Source organism: Tyto alba, unplaced genomic scaffold, assembly GCF_018691265.1.
Source record: "Tyto alba isolate M040663 unplaced genomic scaffold, T.alba_DEE_v4.0 Super-Scaffold_39, whole genome shotgun sequence".
NCBI classification, from domain to species: Eukaryota; Metazoa; Chordata; class Aves; order Strigiformes; family Tytonidae; genus Tyto; species Tyto alba.
In genome coordinates this window covers 12,136,628-12,154,462 of record NW_024881314.1, presented here as the reverse complement: position 1 = coordinate 12,154,462, position 17,835 = coordinate 12,136,628, and the positions used below count along the sequence as shown (strand labels likewise).

Below are 17,835 nucleotides of genomic sequence, written 5' to 3'. Positions count from 1 at the left end.
CAGGCTGCGCGGTGGCACTTGGGCCGTTTGTGCCCGGGGAAGCAGCTCCAGGTCCACCAGTCAGTTCCCACGGGGTTCTGTGGCGTGGGGGGGGGTGCGTGGGCAGAGCCGAGGAGTGGGGCGGCTGCCTGGGGGGGGGGATGACACCCCCAGGGAGGGATGGGGGGTGGCAGCGTGTTGGGGTGACGGTCACAGGCCCGACTGTGGGGCTGGGCCTCAGGGGAGCGTTCTCCCTCAGCGCTCCCGGGTGGCAGAACCTCCCCCCCCCAACTTCCACACCCCCCGCAGCAGGGCCTCCGTCAGCGCGGCAGGACGATGCCACTAACCCAAGGGGCTGCCAGGCCCACATGTCACACACACCCCACAAACCCCCCCCCCCAGCCTCCCGCCGCCGTCACAACCATGTTCCCCACCCGTGTAATATATGACTGGATTTTACAGCGTCACCTCCAGGCTTCTGTGACAGTTTCGGGCGACCGTGTACCTTGTGGGTCTTTGAAGCGACGTTATTCGTGCGATTTCTCTGTCGATGTGCCTCGGAGCGGGGGGATTTTTAAAAGGAACCAGCAAACCCAGCCGGGGTTTGACCTGTGAGTTGGTGAAGTGTCGTTCCCGGTCCGGTCCATCCCGTTCAGTCGGTTTATTTACAGGCACTGAGATGAACCCTTGGCCCCAGCAGAAGGGAGGGGGGAGCCCCCCCCTTGCCCGGAGGGTTTGTATGGTCCTCCTTTCCTGTGCATCCTCTGCTGCATTTGACTGTTTACATTTGTTTTATTGTACATAGGTTTGTAAACATAATATCTTTGCCTAAGATCTTTGTACATAACTTGGGCTTTGTAGCTTTATTTATTCAAAATCTATATGGCATGTTTCAATAGGACAGTGTACCATACCACGGTGGTGACACAGATCATGATGTGGTTTAAAAAAAAAAAAAAAAAAAAGATCAAAGGAGTCTACTCTTCCAAAAATAAAGTTCTTTTAATGTGGAATCAGTGGATTTTGCAGAAACGGTGGCAGTGGCTGTATTTTGTCATGTAGTGTTTTCTGCCAAGCCCCAGCACTGCAGCTCCTGCTCCCCCCCAGCCTCGGGCTGGGCTGGTGTAAGTGTTGGAGGGCTCCAGCTGCAGCTGCAGGGGGGGTTTTGCCCCCCCCCTGCCCCGAGCAAAGCCATTTCCCCTGCAGCACAGGGGGGCTGTGCCAGCTCCTGGCTTGGCTGTGCCAGGTCAGGCTGCTCCTGCCCCCCCCCCCCCCAATCCCCCTGGCAGGGGTGGCCACGCACCCCTCGGGCCACCTCGGGGGGGTGCAGGGCACCCTTGCTGCAGCATCCTCCCCCCTTAAAATTCCCCAGGTAGGCGCAGGCTGCTCTTGCACAGGGGACAGAGGGAGGGAAAAGCCAGGGAGGGGCTGGGGCAGAAGGTGCTGCTGGCAGGGTCAGAGCAGCTCCCAGGCCAGCAGAGACCAGGCTGGGGCTTTCAGCTCCCACCCCCCCCTTCTCCCCTTTTTAATGCCCCCGACCTCCCCCCCCCAGCTGCACCTTGGTCCCTGGTTTCTGTGCAGACACAGCAAGGCCCCTGGCCCCCAGCAGCCCAGCCAAACCGGGAGCACTCCCAGCCAGGTACAGCCCAGGCACGGGAACCAGCTCTGCTCAGAAAAAACCCCAGAGCCTGGGGCTGGGCCATGGTACTGGAGCCAAAGGCTCAGCCCAGCCCAGGCCCTGGCTGGTGCTCAAAATAAAAGGAAAAAAATCCAAGCAAACAAAACAGGAAGAAGGAGGGAAAAGGCAGCTTCCAGTCATATTCTCATTTATTAAGTTCTATGCCAGCCTCAGGAGATAGCTCTTCCGGTAAGTAAACAGAGCAGGCGGCCGCATCTATAATGAATAAATTTATTGTCTTACAAAAATCATTGTCTAGAAATATGGGTATACAAGAAAACAAGATATTTGCAGTCAGATGCCTGGTGGTCAACAGCCAGTTTGATTAAAAATATCCAAACACACACAACAAAACCTTTGCGACAGATGTTAAAGCTTTTAACCAAAAAAAGGAAATCCATGGTTTTTGAGCATGTGGCAGAGGAAGTTTCCTAGTTAACACTGATTCATTGTCACTAATATCAAGAATACCACTTGGACTAGAGAGGTACATGATATGAAGCACAGTCAAAATTAATACATTAAATCATTGTTATATAGGCAAATTATATATGTAACATTGTCTTAGTACTGTAGTGTCTAAGGCACTTTCTGTAATGTCAGTTTTTCAGCTATTTAAACAAAAAGAACGCTAACTACTCGCTGTAATACTGTTCAAAATAAAAAAAAAAAAAAAAACACAACAATAACAAAAAAAAAAAAAAAAAAAAAAAGGATTCACATCCACTGGCATGTTAACTCGTAGGCAGGCAACATCCACGGCTGCGCCCCGTCAGCGGCCCCCGCCCCCGCCCCGGGCTGGCTGCTGGCCCCTCACACCCCCCTCACCGCCCAGCCGCCCCGCCCCACGTCCTGAAGGCTAACTCGGCCATAAATTAATAAATTAATTTTGCCTGTGTTGTATGTTTATTTTCCACTGGTGTTCACATTATACGAGCCTTAATATATATACAGGTCTGTTGGGCATGGCAATAGCAGGTCTCTACAAACGCAGAAGTACTGTACAGATGAGGAACGGTGACGCTATTTCAGTTTGCCTGTACTGCATGAACACTAACTGATGAAAGCAGGTGCTGAGAACACTTCAAAATGATATTGCGGGTTAAAAACGGACACTACTCGTTCATCCCTACATTTCCCTCTAACACTTCCCAAGGCCTTTTCACAGTTCACTCGCTGATTGTGTGCTGATCACAACAATTAGGAGAAAAGAAAGAGACAGGTGCAGTTTGGTCTTCAAGGATCCAACAGACTCAACACAGCCAAGGGCCGTCTGAGCACAGAAGAAATGGAAGGATGCTGTCTGTACAACAAAGCATGCATAGTCATGACAATGGGTCTGTCCCAACCACCTAACCCTCTGGGAATGAAGTTTCTGGATTGATAAAAAAAAGTTTCATCCTTCACATGATGCTTTATAAAATGGCTTTACAATGAGTATCTGGAAAATAGATGCACTGGACAGAGACGATCCCATTTTGTTTACTATATATAAAAAAAGCAGTTGTACCTATATCTGAAGCGGGGTACAGTATGGTGAGGCTGGAGAGCCTTAAGACATAGTTGACCTAGGATAAGTAACCTTGTAGCATGCCGACGCTCCGTAAGGCAGATGTAGGGCCACAAGGCAGTTGGGTGGTCAGGGAAGGCCTCGTCCTCCTGCCGACCCCCGTGTAAAGGTCTCTGCATGCAAACGGTGTGACGGGCTCTACTCGGCTGGGGCCGGCTGCGTTTCGTTCACATCGCTGCCTTTGCTCTCCGCGTCGTCGTCCGAGAGCTCCAGGGAGGCCCCTTCAATGTGCAGCTGACGTCTCCCGGATCGACTGGAGGAGAAGGTGATGGGCCCCCCCCCTCCTGCGAACAAAGCAGCGGGCAGCAATCGCTGCCGGGTCACAGCTCCTGGGAGGCGGCTCAGCCCCAGGCTGCCCACCCTGCCCGGGAACGGCGCCCCCCCCGCTCTGAGCAAGGGGCCAACACGCTGTGCTCAAACACGCTCTGGTACTCTGGCATTCCTGCTTAGTTTAGACCATCGCCTTCATTTTTAACAAGTCCCAAGTAGCTTCAAATATTGTCTGTGTACGAGCACCAAGCACGGACCGAGCACTGAGCGGAGTGGGCTCTCTGAAAAAACCACCGACTGCTCCTTTGAGAAGCACCACGCTGCGCCCCTCCTGCCATTCCTACAAGTAACCAGCTCAGCCACTCTCCACCTCGAGATGGTTTCTGCTCTGCAGCAGCCCCACCGCTGCCGACTCCCATCTGTACTTGACACAGACTTTGATCTCCGAGGCCTGCTCTCCAGGAAAATGCTGATAACCCTCCCAGCAGGGTGGGTCAGGAAAAGAGGGACCGGTGCCAGCCCCTGGAAGAGCACAGCTGAGCTGTCTCCTCTGTCACGTTCACCCACGGCTGGACTGAACTGGCCACCCCAGGGAACCTGCCAGGTTAAGCTCCAAAGAGCTCAGACTCAAGAGCTGTCAGGACTATCCCAGTGCTCTGCCAGCTTCGGCATCGTCACCGGTCTCAGCCAGCAGCTCCCAGCAGGCTCCAGTTTGACCCCCTCCCTCGCATTAGCCGCTCTGCTGCCGCAGCTCCACAGCTGGCTGCTCCCCCAAGGACGCACCATGGCAACAGTCAGTGGGCACGCTGGGCCTGGGAAACCCCTGCCCACTGCTCCTGGGGCCACTTACCTTAGCCTGTTTTTCAGGGTGCTGACCTCCCGGCTCAGGCCCTCGTTAGCCTCTGTGGCATCATCCAGCTCACGCTGAAGTTTACGTCGGGAAGCGTTTGCACGCGTGGCCTCCTCTTCAGCCTCCTCCAGCTGACGTTTGAGCTGCTTCATTCTGGCATTTGCCTTTTCCATCTAAAATACAAAACCTCAGGATTAAACTAGGCAGCTGCAACCCCAGGACTGGGGGTCAGCTAGCACCCGGCCCTCCTGACCAGCCCGGCTGGAGAGGAACAGTCAGCCCCACTGCAGCCTCCAGCCTCGACTCCCAGAAGCGCTGCAGAGCTGCTGGGTCTGGGAGAGCAGGAGGCCTGACAGAGCATCACACCACAGCTACCACCGGGACATTCTGACTGACAGTAACTACTCCGCTGGTTTTGTCATCAACATTGATTCCCATAGATATTTTTATTAAAATGCTTCTTAACAAGCCCCTTCTACTCCAAGTACAGTTTTATTTGCCCTTTCTGAGAAACAGGCCTCAAAAGCCAAGTCCTTCCACCTACCTGCTCCTTGTACTGGTCTGCGTGTCGACGTTCATCCTCCACTTGCATGAAGACTTCTTTCAATTTCTTCTCTGTACGACGGACCAATTTGTTAGCAGCTGCTCTTTCCCTAGAATAAGCAAAAGCTGTCATTTGTCCCAGAGCTTGAAGGCTGGGAACACAAGATCTGTCCTTTCTGAAAGGCTCTTGCCTCACTATACAACTGATACTTGAGTCCTCTTAACAGGCCTGACACCACCAACAGAACTGACTTAGTTTTAGGGTGCAGCTTTGAAAGCATGAAGCCTTAGCACCACTGGAGCAATATGAGTATGGTATGCAGGCTGAAGAGAGAAATAAGAAGGCACTTCTTCACCATGAGATTGAACAGAGCAGCTTTAAAGTTGCTGCTAACCAGTAACACTGTCTTGCCACAGAGCCAAAAGCCCAAAGAGAACGGAGATGGTGGTAAGACAGTTCACTTTCAGATTCTGGGAGGAACTAGCTTAAAAAAAAAAAAAGTATTTGGAGGACCAAGATGGCAAAGAAAGACAGGAAGAGCTCACTGCAGAAGGACTTCTGCAGAGCACAGGATTCATCTCAATTCACTTAAGCTGTCACATCTAAGATGTTCAACTTGTTTCCTCTAACCAAAGAGACCAGGTGTCTCACGGGGATGCATTTCATCTTGTCTCAAGAAACTCCCACAGCGCCTTGGGGATCCTGGGAGTACCAGTCAATATATTCACCTGGTTAACTTCAAAAGCTAATTCAGCAGTTTCAGTTACAGAGCAAATAGATTCTGAATCTTTCAAACCCAGTTACTTTACAGCTGTCTTGTTAAAGTGTATCCCCTAAACAGCAGCTTTCCAGACAACGAGCCTGTGCTGTAAGCTCACATCTCAGCCCCACAAACACTTAAGGCCTGGAGGTTTCAGATGTTCAACTGACAGAGCAAACACGGGCAAACAGATTTTTTTTTTTTTTTTTCCCCCTTACTTGGCTTCCTGCTCAAGCTGTTCTTCTAGCTGCACAATCTTGGCTTCTAGAGTAGAAATTGTTGCCTTGAACTTAGACTTCACAGATCCCTCCAGTTCCTGCAGCTTGGCTTTCAGCTCTTTGTTCTGCCTTTCCAGCTGCTGCCGTGCATTTTCACTCTTCTGGGCAGCACTCCTCTCCCCAGCTAGCTCGGAATTAAGTGTGTCAACCTTTCAGGAGAAGAATAGAAGTTCATTTGGTGCTATTCAGAGCCTCCACTTAACTGCACACTGAAACAAATTGCCCCTGCAGCACTGCCAACAACGGATTCACCTGCAGCGTGGTCTTTCGGAACCGCTCATTGAGAAGCTCCATGTTGCTCTGCTCTTCCTCGAGCTCTTCCTCCAACTGTGCAATACGAGCTTCCAGCCGGCGCTTCTCATCCAGCAGTGCTGACCTAGAAAAGGAGCATTTGTGTCAAGACGTGTTTAGATCTGATACAAAGCTACTGGCTAGTTTGCTTCTGATACTTTAGGCATTGCATATTGTCATGAGAAGCTACTGTGTCAGCAGTTTTCTTCCTCACAACAAGGAATTTTTATCACGAAGACAGGTCAATACAGAATTTGCATGCAAACTACTGACAACTACAGCTGCTGGTGCCTGAAGTTCTTCCAGTGCACAATTAATACATTTGATGACTCACTTTCCTGAAGCACTGTTTGCAATCTCATCAGCCAACTCATCCCTTTCTTGCTCAGCATGACGACGGGCTCTTTCAGATGCAGCAAACTCCTGGGAAGGTTTAGGACAAGATTCATTACAGCATCAGGAATCTCAAAACTCCTGCAAATAACTTATCTTGGGGAGGTGCTGTGAAGTGTGATATTCCTAAGGTCTTCTAATAGATAAGCAGAAGAAACAGCTGTAGAAGCTAGCAGGACACATCATGTTGACACTCCCACCCCTTAACTGCCATACGGCTACAATGGATTTACTCCTCTCCCTGTCCCTGAAGTGTTCCTTGTACAAAGTTAAGGAAAAAAAAAATATACGTGAAGATCAGTAACATTCAAGCCTGAAACAGTGGGAGAAAACCATTGTCACCTGCTTCTGTCACATGCACACAGAATAAAGTGGGCACTAAATTAAGCAAATTTTTTAAGTTCTTACAGAGCATGAATGCAAGAGGAGTATAGAAAAATAAAACCTTTATCAGAGTAGTATGAACAGCACTGAATCTCATACTGTCAAACTGTATTAAGCGGCAGAAACACCCAAGCATTTGCTTAGAACAATTAAATGCACTGCAAGACTGACAGGTTTGAAGTCCACAAAAGAATGACATGGAGAAGCTCTAGTAAGTCACAGGTTATCTGTAAAGGCTCAAGCAGTAAGTATAGTGAAATCTGAGCAATTGCTTCCAACTTTGGTCTACAGCTAATACAGACAAAAAGGAGGAAGTCTCTGACACAAAGCAATTCTGCTGATGTTTGACCTTGCGGCAGACCAAAGAGATAATGGGACAAGTGATATGTAGCAAGACTTAGAGCTCTTAGATAAATTGCCAACAATGAGGGAACACATGCCCGTAAAAGAAAGGGATAAGGACCTAACAGGGCAGAGTGATAAATCCCCAGAGACTTAAATGGTCTGCTGAAGCACTAGAGAGGTTGTTAGGGTTTTACATATTTCCAATAATCAATTTTAGTGCTAACACTGTGCACTGCACCCTTCAGAGACTCTTGAATCACCTTGCAAACTCCAGTGAGACCTCAAATCTGTTTAAGTACGAGTAAAGCCTTCCTGCTTCACAGGCAGGGAAATGAAGCCCAGACTACTAGAATGATTCTTACAAAGCCATAAGGTGTTGACTAATGACCTGGGGCAGGGCGGGAAGAGAAAGTTCTCCTGGTTTCCATTTCTCTGTTCAACTCAATAGATTGCTTTTTACCTTTTTTACTCTCTGATATTCGCTTTACTCTAGAAAGAAAAGCAAATGGACTTCAACCTCCTGGACTTCAATCTCACCTCTTGGAGCTGGAGTATTTCTGCTTCAAGACCTTTGAGCTTCTTTTCACTCTCTTTGGACTGCGCAAAGATCTCATCTCTGGATGCACGGGCTTCCTCCAGCTCTCGCTGGTAGTCTTTCATTTGAGCCTGCATTTGAAAAGCAGAGGAACAAAAATGCCATGCTGCATTACAACTGCAAGATTTATTAGTAGCTCTGAAGCATTTTGGCCCTTAAGAGGTAAGACTTTCCTCCCAAAGTGGCTTCACTCCACTTAAATGCACTTTCAGTTCTTATTTTCATAGTAAAACTTCATTTTCTCATCTTTCCATCACTCAACTCCTTGTCAGAAATATCACATTATAAGACTTCACCTCATTATCTGGTGTATTTCTTGGAGCAAAATCTTCTAGTAAAGAGCTGCTCAATTACATCTGTCATGAAACTTACGGAGAAGTAAAGCTTTTGGAATGACTTTTAAAAAGTTTACTCGAATTGACTAAAACCCCCCAAATTTATTACAAGTATTCAAGGTAAGAAGCTATTCTCAGAAGTAACACAATGCACCAGTTTTCACACCTAGAAGCACATACTTACATGTCCCTTAAGAAACGCTGTTAACACAGAGTGAGATCTTAATCTGCACAAGTTTGACTTGAGATGCTAAAAGACTACGGAAGTTGGAGAAACTGCATTTCAGTTGTACCTGCATCTTTAGAATACCACCGGTCAGAACACTCATTTCAGGTGCTTGAATGAAAGCATAGAGAGACCAGGTAATGAACTTTCTGGCTGTCTGCTGTCCTCTTGGACTAGAGAAGTGGGGTACTGCTAGGTACCAGCATTTCTTGCTTTAACCTACGCTCCCCTCTTCATCCAGGGCTCAGCTCCAGAATTGCCCTCGTTCAGTTAAGTAGGATTGCCAAAGAATAAAGTGGACAGGGCTGAAAAGCAATTTGATTTGCCATATATTTTACACGGTCTTGCCATGGCCTCATATTCCTGCAGCTTTGGGCCATGGCACTGAAGATTTCTGGAAAAAGTGAACGCTACCAAATGTTGAATATTTTGGGGGGGAATGGGAAATAAATCCTTGACACAAGGACTGATTTTTTTCTTGCCAAACTAAAAAGAATGGGCAGCCTGGAGCTTTTTAAAAGCAACTGAATTTTACTCCTCTTTTTCCTCTGGAGCGTTTTTTGGCTGAAATCACATTAAAAAGTTCAACTTGAGGAAGCAGCAGCCAGCAAAAGCAGTGCTCAAATCAGTAAATTCAAAGGTACAAACAACCAGAAATTTTAAAAATGCAGCCTAGATAGCAGTACTCTGTAAATCCTTCTGTCAAGTGTTGAAATAAAGACAAAGATGAACTACTGAATAGAAGTACATGGGGGACAAATTCACTCCTTACGGACAAAAGGATGAGAGGAGTTTTGAGCCCCTGGTAATTTCAGACTAGATACTCTATGACACAGGTCAGCACAGTCGAGTCAAACTCCCTTTCCCTTCAAGCTACAATGTACTTAATGAAAAGCAACATCCCTGACAGACTGTCACAGGTCAGCACAGTCGAGTCAAACTCCCTTTCCCTTCAAGCTACAATGTACTTAATGAAAAGCAACATCCCTGACAGACTGTCACCAGGAGAGCACGCAGCTGGGGTGATGAGCTGTGCCTACCTGGAGCTTACGTAGCTGTTTGATTGCTTCATCTCGAGCCTTGTTTGCAGCTTCTATCTGACCTTCCAGGTCTTTCAGATCCATCTCCATTTTCTTCTTGGCTGCCACAGCAAGAGCCCTCTGTTTGCGCTCATCTTCCAGTTCTGCCTCCAGCTCTCGCACCTGTGAAATCACGGCATTTAACAGGCTCAGCTCCAGGAATGGAGCAGACGAGATCCCACCAAAAAGGCTGACAACTCCAAAGGCCTTTACAGAGCAGAATTAACATTACGCAATTGGAAAAGACCACAGAATCCAAGCTACATGGGAAGCCACTGCAGATGGCAAAAGCAAATCCACAAATTGAAAGCAGGGATCTCAAGTGACAAAAAGGAAAATGAAGACAATAACTCAGCATCTGAAGCATTTCCATTTCATCTGTTCAGCTACTTAGTGATGAGCTTCTTGCCCAGCACATCTATCCACGTTGAGGTATCACTCTAGGGCAGATATCACTAATTCTGATTGAACCACTAAGAGGAAAATAAGAAGCAGAATCACCTAATTTTCTCAAGAAAATAATTAAAACAGCTGTGCTACTAGCATCACCAATAACTTTTTTTCCAAAATAAAATAGAAAAGTATCTAAGCAGCAAGCCCAACTTTAACTAAGCCAAAGATGCAAAAATAAAACTCAGCCAGAAATGCCACAGGTTATCAACATGAAAGAATATATTTTGTTTTGAATCAAGCCTCCCTCCTCATGCAGGGTCAAGAGCTCTTGTCCAGTGCAAGGTAACAGCAATTTTGCATTGCAGTGAATGTCAAAAGCCTTCCAGGCCATGGTTTTTTCTACAAAATCTCTGCATTGGTGATCCTCAGTAATTGTACATTTTTGTTTTGCTTCGGTAAGTCTTGAAATATTGGGTGTTATTTCCTCAAAGCTTAATGTTAGTTTAGAACCATCTTCTCTTACAAGCATGAAATTTTAAAGGCATTTCTTGAGCCTCTCCTGAGCTGCTCTGTGTTACTAGAATTCTCAAGTCTGGCAAACCTGGAGTCTTTGCCACAATTCTAATTCAGGAAACTGTTCACTTAACCTGAAAGACTGTAATTATCTCAGCATCCACAGATTTGTTCCTGTACCTCACATAGGATGGGTTTGACAGAGCAAATAACATGCCCCTGTCCTGGAAATACTCACACAGCAATAGTGAAACATCTGCTTCGTTGTTGTGTGGTTTTGGAGAACCAGCAGCAGCAGACTAACACTAACAGCTGACAGTGGCCAGTCCTCAACCAGACCTATTCTACTGCTTGCAAAGATCAGTGCTTGGGATTTCTATAGGATGGGATCTTTAAGGAAAGAGTTTTATTTTTTCTGGTAGCAAGTTGTCACCAAAGCCACAGAGCTTTGGCAAAAGATCCTCATACCCTTCTCACTATGAAATGCAGTAAAATAGACATACTTGTTTAACCAGCATCCTCTTCTTTTCTTCATTCTGTTCATCTCTGGCTTGCAGATCTCTCTCAAACTGGGCTTTCATAGCTTGCATGTTCACCTCCAAACGAAGCTTAGCATCTTCTGTGGCCTGCAGTTCATCTTCCAGTTCCTCCAGCTGAGTCCTCATCTCTTCAACCTGTTGCTCTAAAGTTCTCTTTGACTTTTCCAGTTCATGGACCTAAGCCACAAGCATTAATCAGACCCTCTCCTTCAGGTATCTCAACACCAGCAGTCAGTAACAGCAAAACAAGACATTATACGAACTCGGTACACTACATTTTGTGATGTTCTGAATTGGACAATGAATCAGAACAGGCAGAGCAGCATCTCTAAGTCTGTGTTAGAGAACCCAAACATCTATTCAGATGGAAAGAACTGTGCAATGTCACGGAGAAAACATACTAGTGAGACAAGCTCTTAAATCTAGCGCAGGCGCCAGTAGTCATTTGACCAGCAACTTCTGCTCTCCGTGTCTCAACAACATTTGAAGAGGCCTGTTGTTAACACAGATCACCCTCTTATTCCGAGCATTAATTCCTCCAGAATTTGGGGTTATAAATTAGCTTCAAAAAGTTCTATTTTTGTCTCCAATATACTTCTCCAGCCAGGGAGTTTTCCTGTGTTATTCCCTATGCAGTATATAACAAAACAGGGTGTGGAAACGTACTTACATTTTTGCCCACATCATCTTTAGAGCTCATTAAGTCTTCCATATCTGCACGCAACTGTTTGTTCTGTCTTTCAAATTCTTCCTTAGCTTCCAGGGCTTCTTCCAAAGCCCGAGCCAGAGACAGTGCTTTAGTTTCCTTCTCCCTTGCTTCTGCTTCAGCACGATCTCTTTCCTCTGCATATCTGGCAGAAATGTTCTTTTCTTCTGCCAGCATCTGAACATAAGAAATAATTAATCCATCTCAGAAGTTCTACAATCAGGTCCTTCCTGCCTCAGGTGTTTTAGTCAATGAAGTGGTTAATGCTCTAAGTTTAATGGGCCTTCAGAAGCTGTCTAGTTTCTCAGCCTTGTTCAAAGTGCTAGTAAGAAAACAGCTACAGCTAGTTGGGGATGAAATGAGGAAAGCAAGCTAGTAATTGAGATTAAATAAGTTTTATATTATTTTCATCTTTCACTCTTCACATCCTCTCTTAGTCTATCCTGAAAGAGTACAATAATACTCTTAAGCTTCTGTTCCAATATAATTTCCTTTTTGTATATAAAGAGCTTATTGCATGATCTAACAAGACTCAAAGAAGGCATTTAGCTCACTGAAGTGGAAAGTTACTCTTAACAAAGGCCAAGCTGCTCACAAAAGATTTATCAATAACCACAGCACTCTAGTCAGACCCCTCTTTATACAAGGCTCATTTATCCAGTAACACCACAAACAAGATGCCATTTCAAAATCATAAAAAGCAGCAAGATGATGGGAAGCTAAACTACCTGATCAAACTTCTTCTGTTTTTTCTCCAAGTTAGAAACAATCTGGCGCTGATGATCTAAATCCACCATCAGGTCATCCAGCTCTTGCTGCAGGCGATTCTTTGTCTTTTCTAGTTTGTCATAAGCCATTGCCTTCTCCTCTAGGCGTTGGCTTAAGGACTCCATGTCCTTCAATAATTTCTTCTTATTTTCTTCCAAGCCTTCAATGGTTCCCAAGTCATCATCTACCTTTTTCTTAGCATCAGCCAACTGAAATTTAATAAAAGAAAATAATGTTCCTTAGTGCATCACAAGGAAAGAAAGGCATGAGGTCCAAAATACAAACCCAGAAATAGATGTTATTGCTAGCTAAAGTAACACAAAAATTGTGAGCTAGCAGGATACTAGGCAGGGGGAGGTCCTACCCATGGCAGTTAGTTGTTCTAGTCATTATTGCAATGGAGAAAGACCACAGGAAATTTTACTATGAAATCTGGTCTTGCACCTGTGCAAATGACACGATGCTTTTTCTGAGAAGCTTGGGACAGCAGTTCATCTCACCTGGAACGTGCAGGCCTTACAGAAGTTCTGCCATTTACAACAGCGTACCTGTGACTGCAAGGCGAGCATCTGTTTCTCCAAGTTCTTTCTGGCCTCCTCTTCCTCTTCCTGCTGCTCCTGCAGGTTGTTCTTCTCCTCTTCCAGCTGCCTAATCCTACTGCTCAGGTTGAGTTTCTGGCGTGTTTCTTCCTGAAGCAGCTCCTGTTACACAAACAGGCATATTCAAAGTTCAGTTTGGTTCACAGTATGTTAACTGGGGCCTTGGGCTACCACCGTCCATCACTCCATGTGGAGTTTCGGGTTTGATTATTTTCTCACAGCATTTTTGTACAAGGATGTGCTTATGAAGATATCTGTAATTTGAGTTTTCAGAAAGGCACTGATCATTCATCTTGGACACACTTAAACCTTTATGAAGTGTATTGCTGATCAGGGAATCATTGCCACTCTCTGCTCTAGAAGTTAACGGAAGACACTTTTCTGTCTTTAAAGGAACAAGCACAGAAGTCACCTTCAAAATTTATTTTTCTTCTTTCAGACAAGTATTTAGAGTACCTATTTTGAACCACATGAGAAGAATATATAGCAGCAAATCCTGCAATGGCAGCATGCTTCCAAGTTTTGCTGCACTGCTTAAACATAAAGGTCAGTTTAAAGATAGCTGTAATTTGGCAGTGGAAACTTCTGTCATAATGGAAACTAATGAAAGATGTAACCATCATCCCCTCTCCCCCATCCTGTTCTTCACAGACCTCTCCAATTGTGATTAACATTATTCAAGTAGTCACCATTAGCAGTTTTATACAGGGAAAAAAAGGAGTGTATTTAAGTTATGAATACATGCATAAAGCTGCACTATTTAGCTCAAAACAAACCCTTGCAGTCTGAACTTAAGCTGTAAGTAAATGACAGGGGTATTGTCCCTCGTGCCTTTCATATACCCCAAGGATCTTATTTACATTAACATTCTACTTGGAAAGGTATTTTTGACTTAATTATTATCTCCCACAGAGACTAAGATATAAAAGAGAAACTGAAAGGTTACAGTCTATCAAGTAGTGAATCTTAGAGAATGAAACACTGGCTCCACATGTAGCTGAGCAATCACTGATCACCACATTTCACTAGACTTCAATAGGAAATACAGCTTCTACCCAAGGGGCTTCCTAGATCATGAAAGAAAATGTATTTTCTGTTATGCAGTCAGCATTTCAATGAAGAACAAAGCTTCAGTGCAAAGTTCAGGCTTCGCTATACACACACCTGTGTATCCTGAAGTTGAGATTCCAAACTAGCTGCATCCTTGGCAAACTTAATGCCTTTCTTCTCTGCTTCCTCCAGGAGACTTGAGACATTATCCAACTCGTTCTGCAAAGCAAGCAGCCTAAAGGTAACAGCATGCAGCTGACTCATGGCAAAGCCTACATCCCACTGGGAGCTGGAACTGCAGAACACAAAACCTCACCAAATTCCAGGTATGACACAACAATAGATCCCAACAGAGAGATATAACAAGCTAAAAATATTGACATTTGGCTAAAAGCTTCAAGTTAGACGTCAGTCTTGAACTTAAGTGGTTTAACATACCAAGAGTTAAGCATGCTATTTAGCAGAGCACATCATTCCAGTATCTGCATTCATAGTTAAATACTATTTTTAATTATAGGACCATATAGTTTATGGGACCATTAATTCAGGGATTATCAGGATGGCAGCTGGGTTTAAAGCATCGTTGCAAGAGAAAAGGTTACTGCCAGGTGCCAACTCTTGCTATTTTAGGCCATGTTACTGTTATATACAATGAGAGACCGCCCAAACGCTTCCTCTGAGAAGAACTGGCCCATTCCCTTTTTGAAGTATTTTAGCTTGATTTCCCCAAAGCACTCATTGCTGTGATTTGAGTCAGCCCTCATTGCATTTTGCCTGTCTTCTCCATTTCCCAGAAAAAACGGGCCTTTACTTGCAATCCCCATCTGCCAGGCTCCCAACTTTGAAGCACAAAAGGCCACCGTCAATCAGTGCATTTTTGCTCACACCTACGAATGAGCTCAGCCCAATCTACTCAATTCCATATCCAAGCCAAAAACCTGTAGGCCAGCTGTAAGCAGTTGGACTATGCAGAGCCTCCTACAGGATTTGGTCTCCAGGATGGGAAGCCACATACTTAAAAGCCATTACAATTCTCCTATAGCGCAAAAAGTTGAGGATTAATTTCATGGCTGTCCAGCTATCTCCACCTGAGGCACGTCACCACTTTAAGGGCCCTTAAGTACATGACAGTGCATGACTGAGGCCACTTCCCATGTCAACTACAGGCCCACCTCCTGTAGACCTAGGTGCATCTTTGAAGGTCATTTCTCCCGGCCATTTCTGCATATGGTTAAGACTTAGTTTCTTGCCTATTTTTCAGCAATTTAAGACTTCCACACAGCCTTACCTGCAGCTTGTTAGCTTTCTCCGCCAGCTCCACCCTCAGTCTTTCGCCTTCTGTGACCTTAGCAGTTAGCTCTTGTACCTGAGCATCAAGCTTCTTCCTCTTATGTTCAGACTCTGCCTTGACCTGCTGCAATACCTTCACTTCACAGGCTAACTCCTTGTTGTCAGACTCTAGGCCTTGCTTGTTTTTTTCAAGATTTGCTTTGAACTAGGGAAGACAAAAAGGAAAGAAATTCAGCGCTTTGCTACATATGAATAAAGTTTTCTGCTAAAAAAAAATTCAGTTCAGCAAATCAGGTTAACAAGTCCAGCAATAAAACAAGTGCTCAGCAAATTGTAACTAGGGAGTTTAAAATGCTGCCATGTAACATTCTGTGTATGTTAGCCAAAGACTAAGTTAATGCACGCTACTCCACTCTCCGATATCACACATAACAGTGAGGATCAGAAGATACTTCTATGAATTTAACAAGATCTGGGATGTCAGTGCTGTAAAATGACCGTCTGAGTAGCGCTGTAAGTCAGAAGGAATGTGCCCATTACCAGATCAGCATGGCTCATCTCACAGAAATAAAAGCACAGATAACAACTAAAGCAGCCCTGATTTTAGTAGACATAGCAGCCTGGAAGTGCGGAACAAAGCACTTTTCATCACTGCACTGTCATTTGTCAAAAACCTTTTTAAAGAATTAATAATTGGCATAAGGGATGTTTATGCCATTCTTACTACATCACCAGAACTGACATCATCTTATCACAGGATCTTTATGATTGCAGAGCATTCTTCCACCTTTTCATGCTCTCATCGAGAATATTTAATGATTAAGCAGCAGAAGACATGCATAAGTTCTTCAAGTGAAGGAACTATGATTTCCACCAGCTTCAGCTACTACATTTCTCAGTTTAAAATGCTAAGGAAGCTTGTGAAGTATTCCCTACATAAAAATATTATTACAGTATATGAACTGTCCACATATACATTTGTGAGTGACCAAAACTAAAATTTCACGATCTACAGATACTTTTGTTTTTGGCAGTGTTGGAATAATTGCCATGAGTAGGAAATATGCTATCCAGGTGTGCCTCCTCCTCCTGCCTGCTCTGGTGGTGGTTACCAGAGAGCACAATACAGCTGTGCAAACTGGCAAGATATTCCACAAGTATCGAGCACCGGAGGTCACAGTTCAAGCATAAAAGTTAAGAGTGGCCAGAACAACTTTTCCACTACCTGCACTCATAGTTTGTTACTTGTGAGTGCTGACATCACAATTACCTTATTTGGAAGCATTCTGCAGTTCACTCATGCAGAGCTGCTTTTCACCAAAAAAGCACGTGGCCTGCTGGAGAATTCCTACAGAGGCACTACATGATTTTTCTCTAGGTGTGCCACTTCCAAGTCTCATAAACAGTTTTCAGACAGATGCCAAGACTATCTAATAGTTGCAATATATTCAAACCAGCACAATATATTTGATCCAACTGCAATTGTGATGCACGTATAAGAGGACAACTTAGTTCTGCAAATACCAGTGGAAGGGACTGCAACACTTAGGGTACTTATAAGAAGTCCTGAAGCAGAAAAGTGTACTTCTGTAACTCATATTCTTCTCACCCTTTTGGCCTGTTCAAGTTGCTCAGAGAGCTCTTCCAGGGCAGTAGCATGCCTCTGCCTGATTTCCTGGATCTGTGCTTCATGGTTTTTGGTTTCCTCTTCAATTGCTTTCTTCAGTTCAGCGACCTCCTGCTCACGCTTTGTCCTAGAGGAAGCGTCAAGGGTTATCAAAATCAATGTTTTAGTCTTTTGTAAATTTAAGATTAATTTTAATGGTCCCTTCTTACACAGACATATGATCCTACCTCAGCTCTTGCTGTGCTGCGGTGGTATCCAAAGTGTCTTCCAGCTCAGTTTTTAAAGCCTCCAACTCTTCACTTAAATCTCTTTTCTGTTTTTCTGCTTTGTTGCGTGATGCCTTCTCAGATTCAAGATCCTCCTGGAGTTCTGCAATTTGAGCCTGCAACTCTCTTATCACTTTCAGTGCATTGTTTTTTTGAACTGCTTCTTCATCACCTCTGTTAAACAGAGGCACAACAGTTAATGATGTATCATAGCTTCAGATCTATTCTCATAACAGTCTAGCATTATTTAAATTATGTATATAAATGGTATCTTAACTTTTCCACTAGAATAAAACAGACCTTCTAAAACTTCATAGCTAGAAAACCACTACTGTTATTCTCAAGATCCTGACACACACAGTGCCCCAGGTACCACATATGCACTATCAGAATGATCAAGCTTTCAAGTTTACATTCAAGTATTCCGATATTGTAGATCTCAACACTGTCCTGTCCCAAAAACTCCCTGTCTGTAGAATTCTTTCTTCCTGCAAAATTACAGATCAT

At 44.8% G+C, this 17,835-nt stretch overlaps 1 protein-coding gene across 6 annotated transcripts in view; it reads right to left on the bottom strand.

The window, feature by feature from the left end:
* Positions 1-1,788: 1,788 nt before the first annotated feature.
* MYH10 (myosin heavy chain 10) overlaps positions 1,789-17,835 on the bottom strand; it is a 104,062-nt gene continuing 88,015 nt past the window's right edge. For 5 of the 6 annotated variants that reach the window (XM_032992093.2, XM_042802728.1, XM_042802727.1 and 2 more), the window contains 16 exons: positions 17,290-17,502; positions 17,045-17,189; positions 15,434-15,640; positions 14,260-14,364; positions 13,045-13,197; positions 12,457-12,705; positions 11,693-11,905; positions 10,987-11,199; positions 9,539-9,700; positions 7,880-8,008; positions 6,555-6,643; positions 6,182-6,305; positions 5,870-6,078; positions 4,892-5,000; positions 4,348-4,520; positions 1,789-3,511 (listed from right to left, as the gene is read on the bottom strand). In XM_032992093.2, the coding sequence (XP_032847984.2) occupies positions 3,451-3,511; positions 4,348-4,520; positions 4,892-5,000; positions 5,870-6,078; positions 6,182-6,305; positions 6,555-6,643; positions 7,880-8,008; positions 9,539-9,700; positions 10,987-11,199; positions 11,693-11,905; positions 12,457-12,705; positions 13,045-13,197; positions 14,260-14,364; positions 15,434-15,640; positions 17,045-17,189; positions 17,290-17,502 (2,554 nt within the window). In that variant the 3' untranslated portion in view covers positions 1,789-3,450. Of the gene's footprint in view, positions 3,512-4,343; positions 4,521-4,891; positions 5,001-5,869; positions 6,079-6,181; positions 6,306-6,554; positions 6,644-7,879; positions 8,009-9,538; positions 9,701-10,986; positions 11,200-11,692; positions 11,906-12,456; positions 12,706-13,044; positions 13,198-14,259; positions 14,365-15,433; positions 15,641-17,044; positions 17,190-17,289; positions 17,503-17,835 lie in introns of those variants that run through there. The other variant, XM_042802730.1, reaches the window with a different exon arrangement.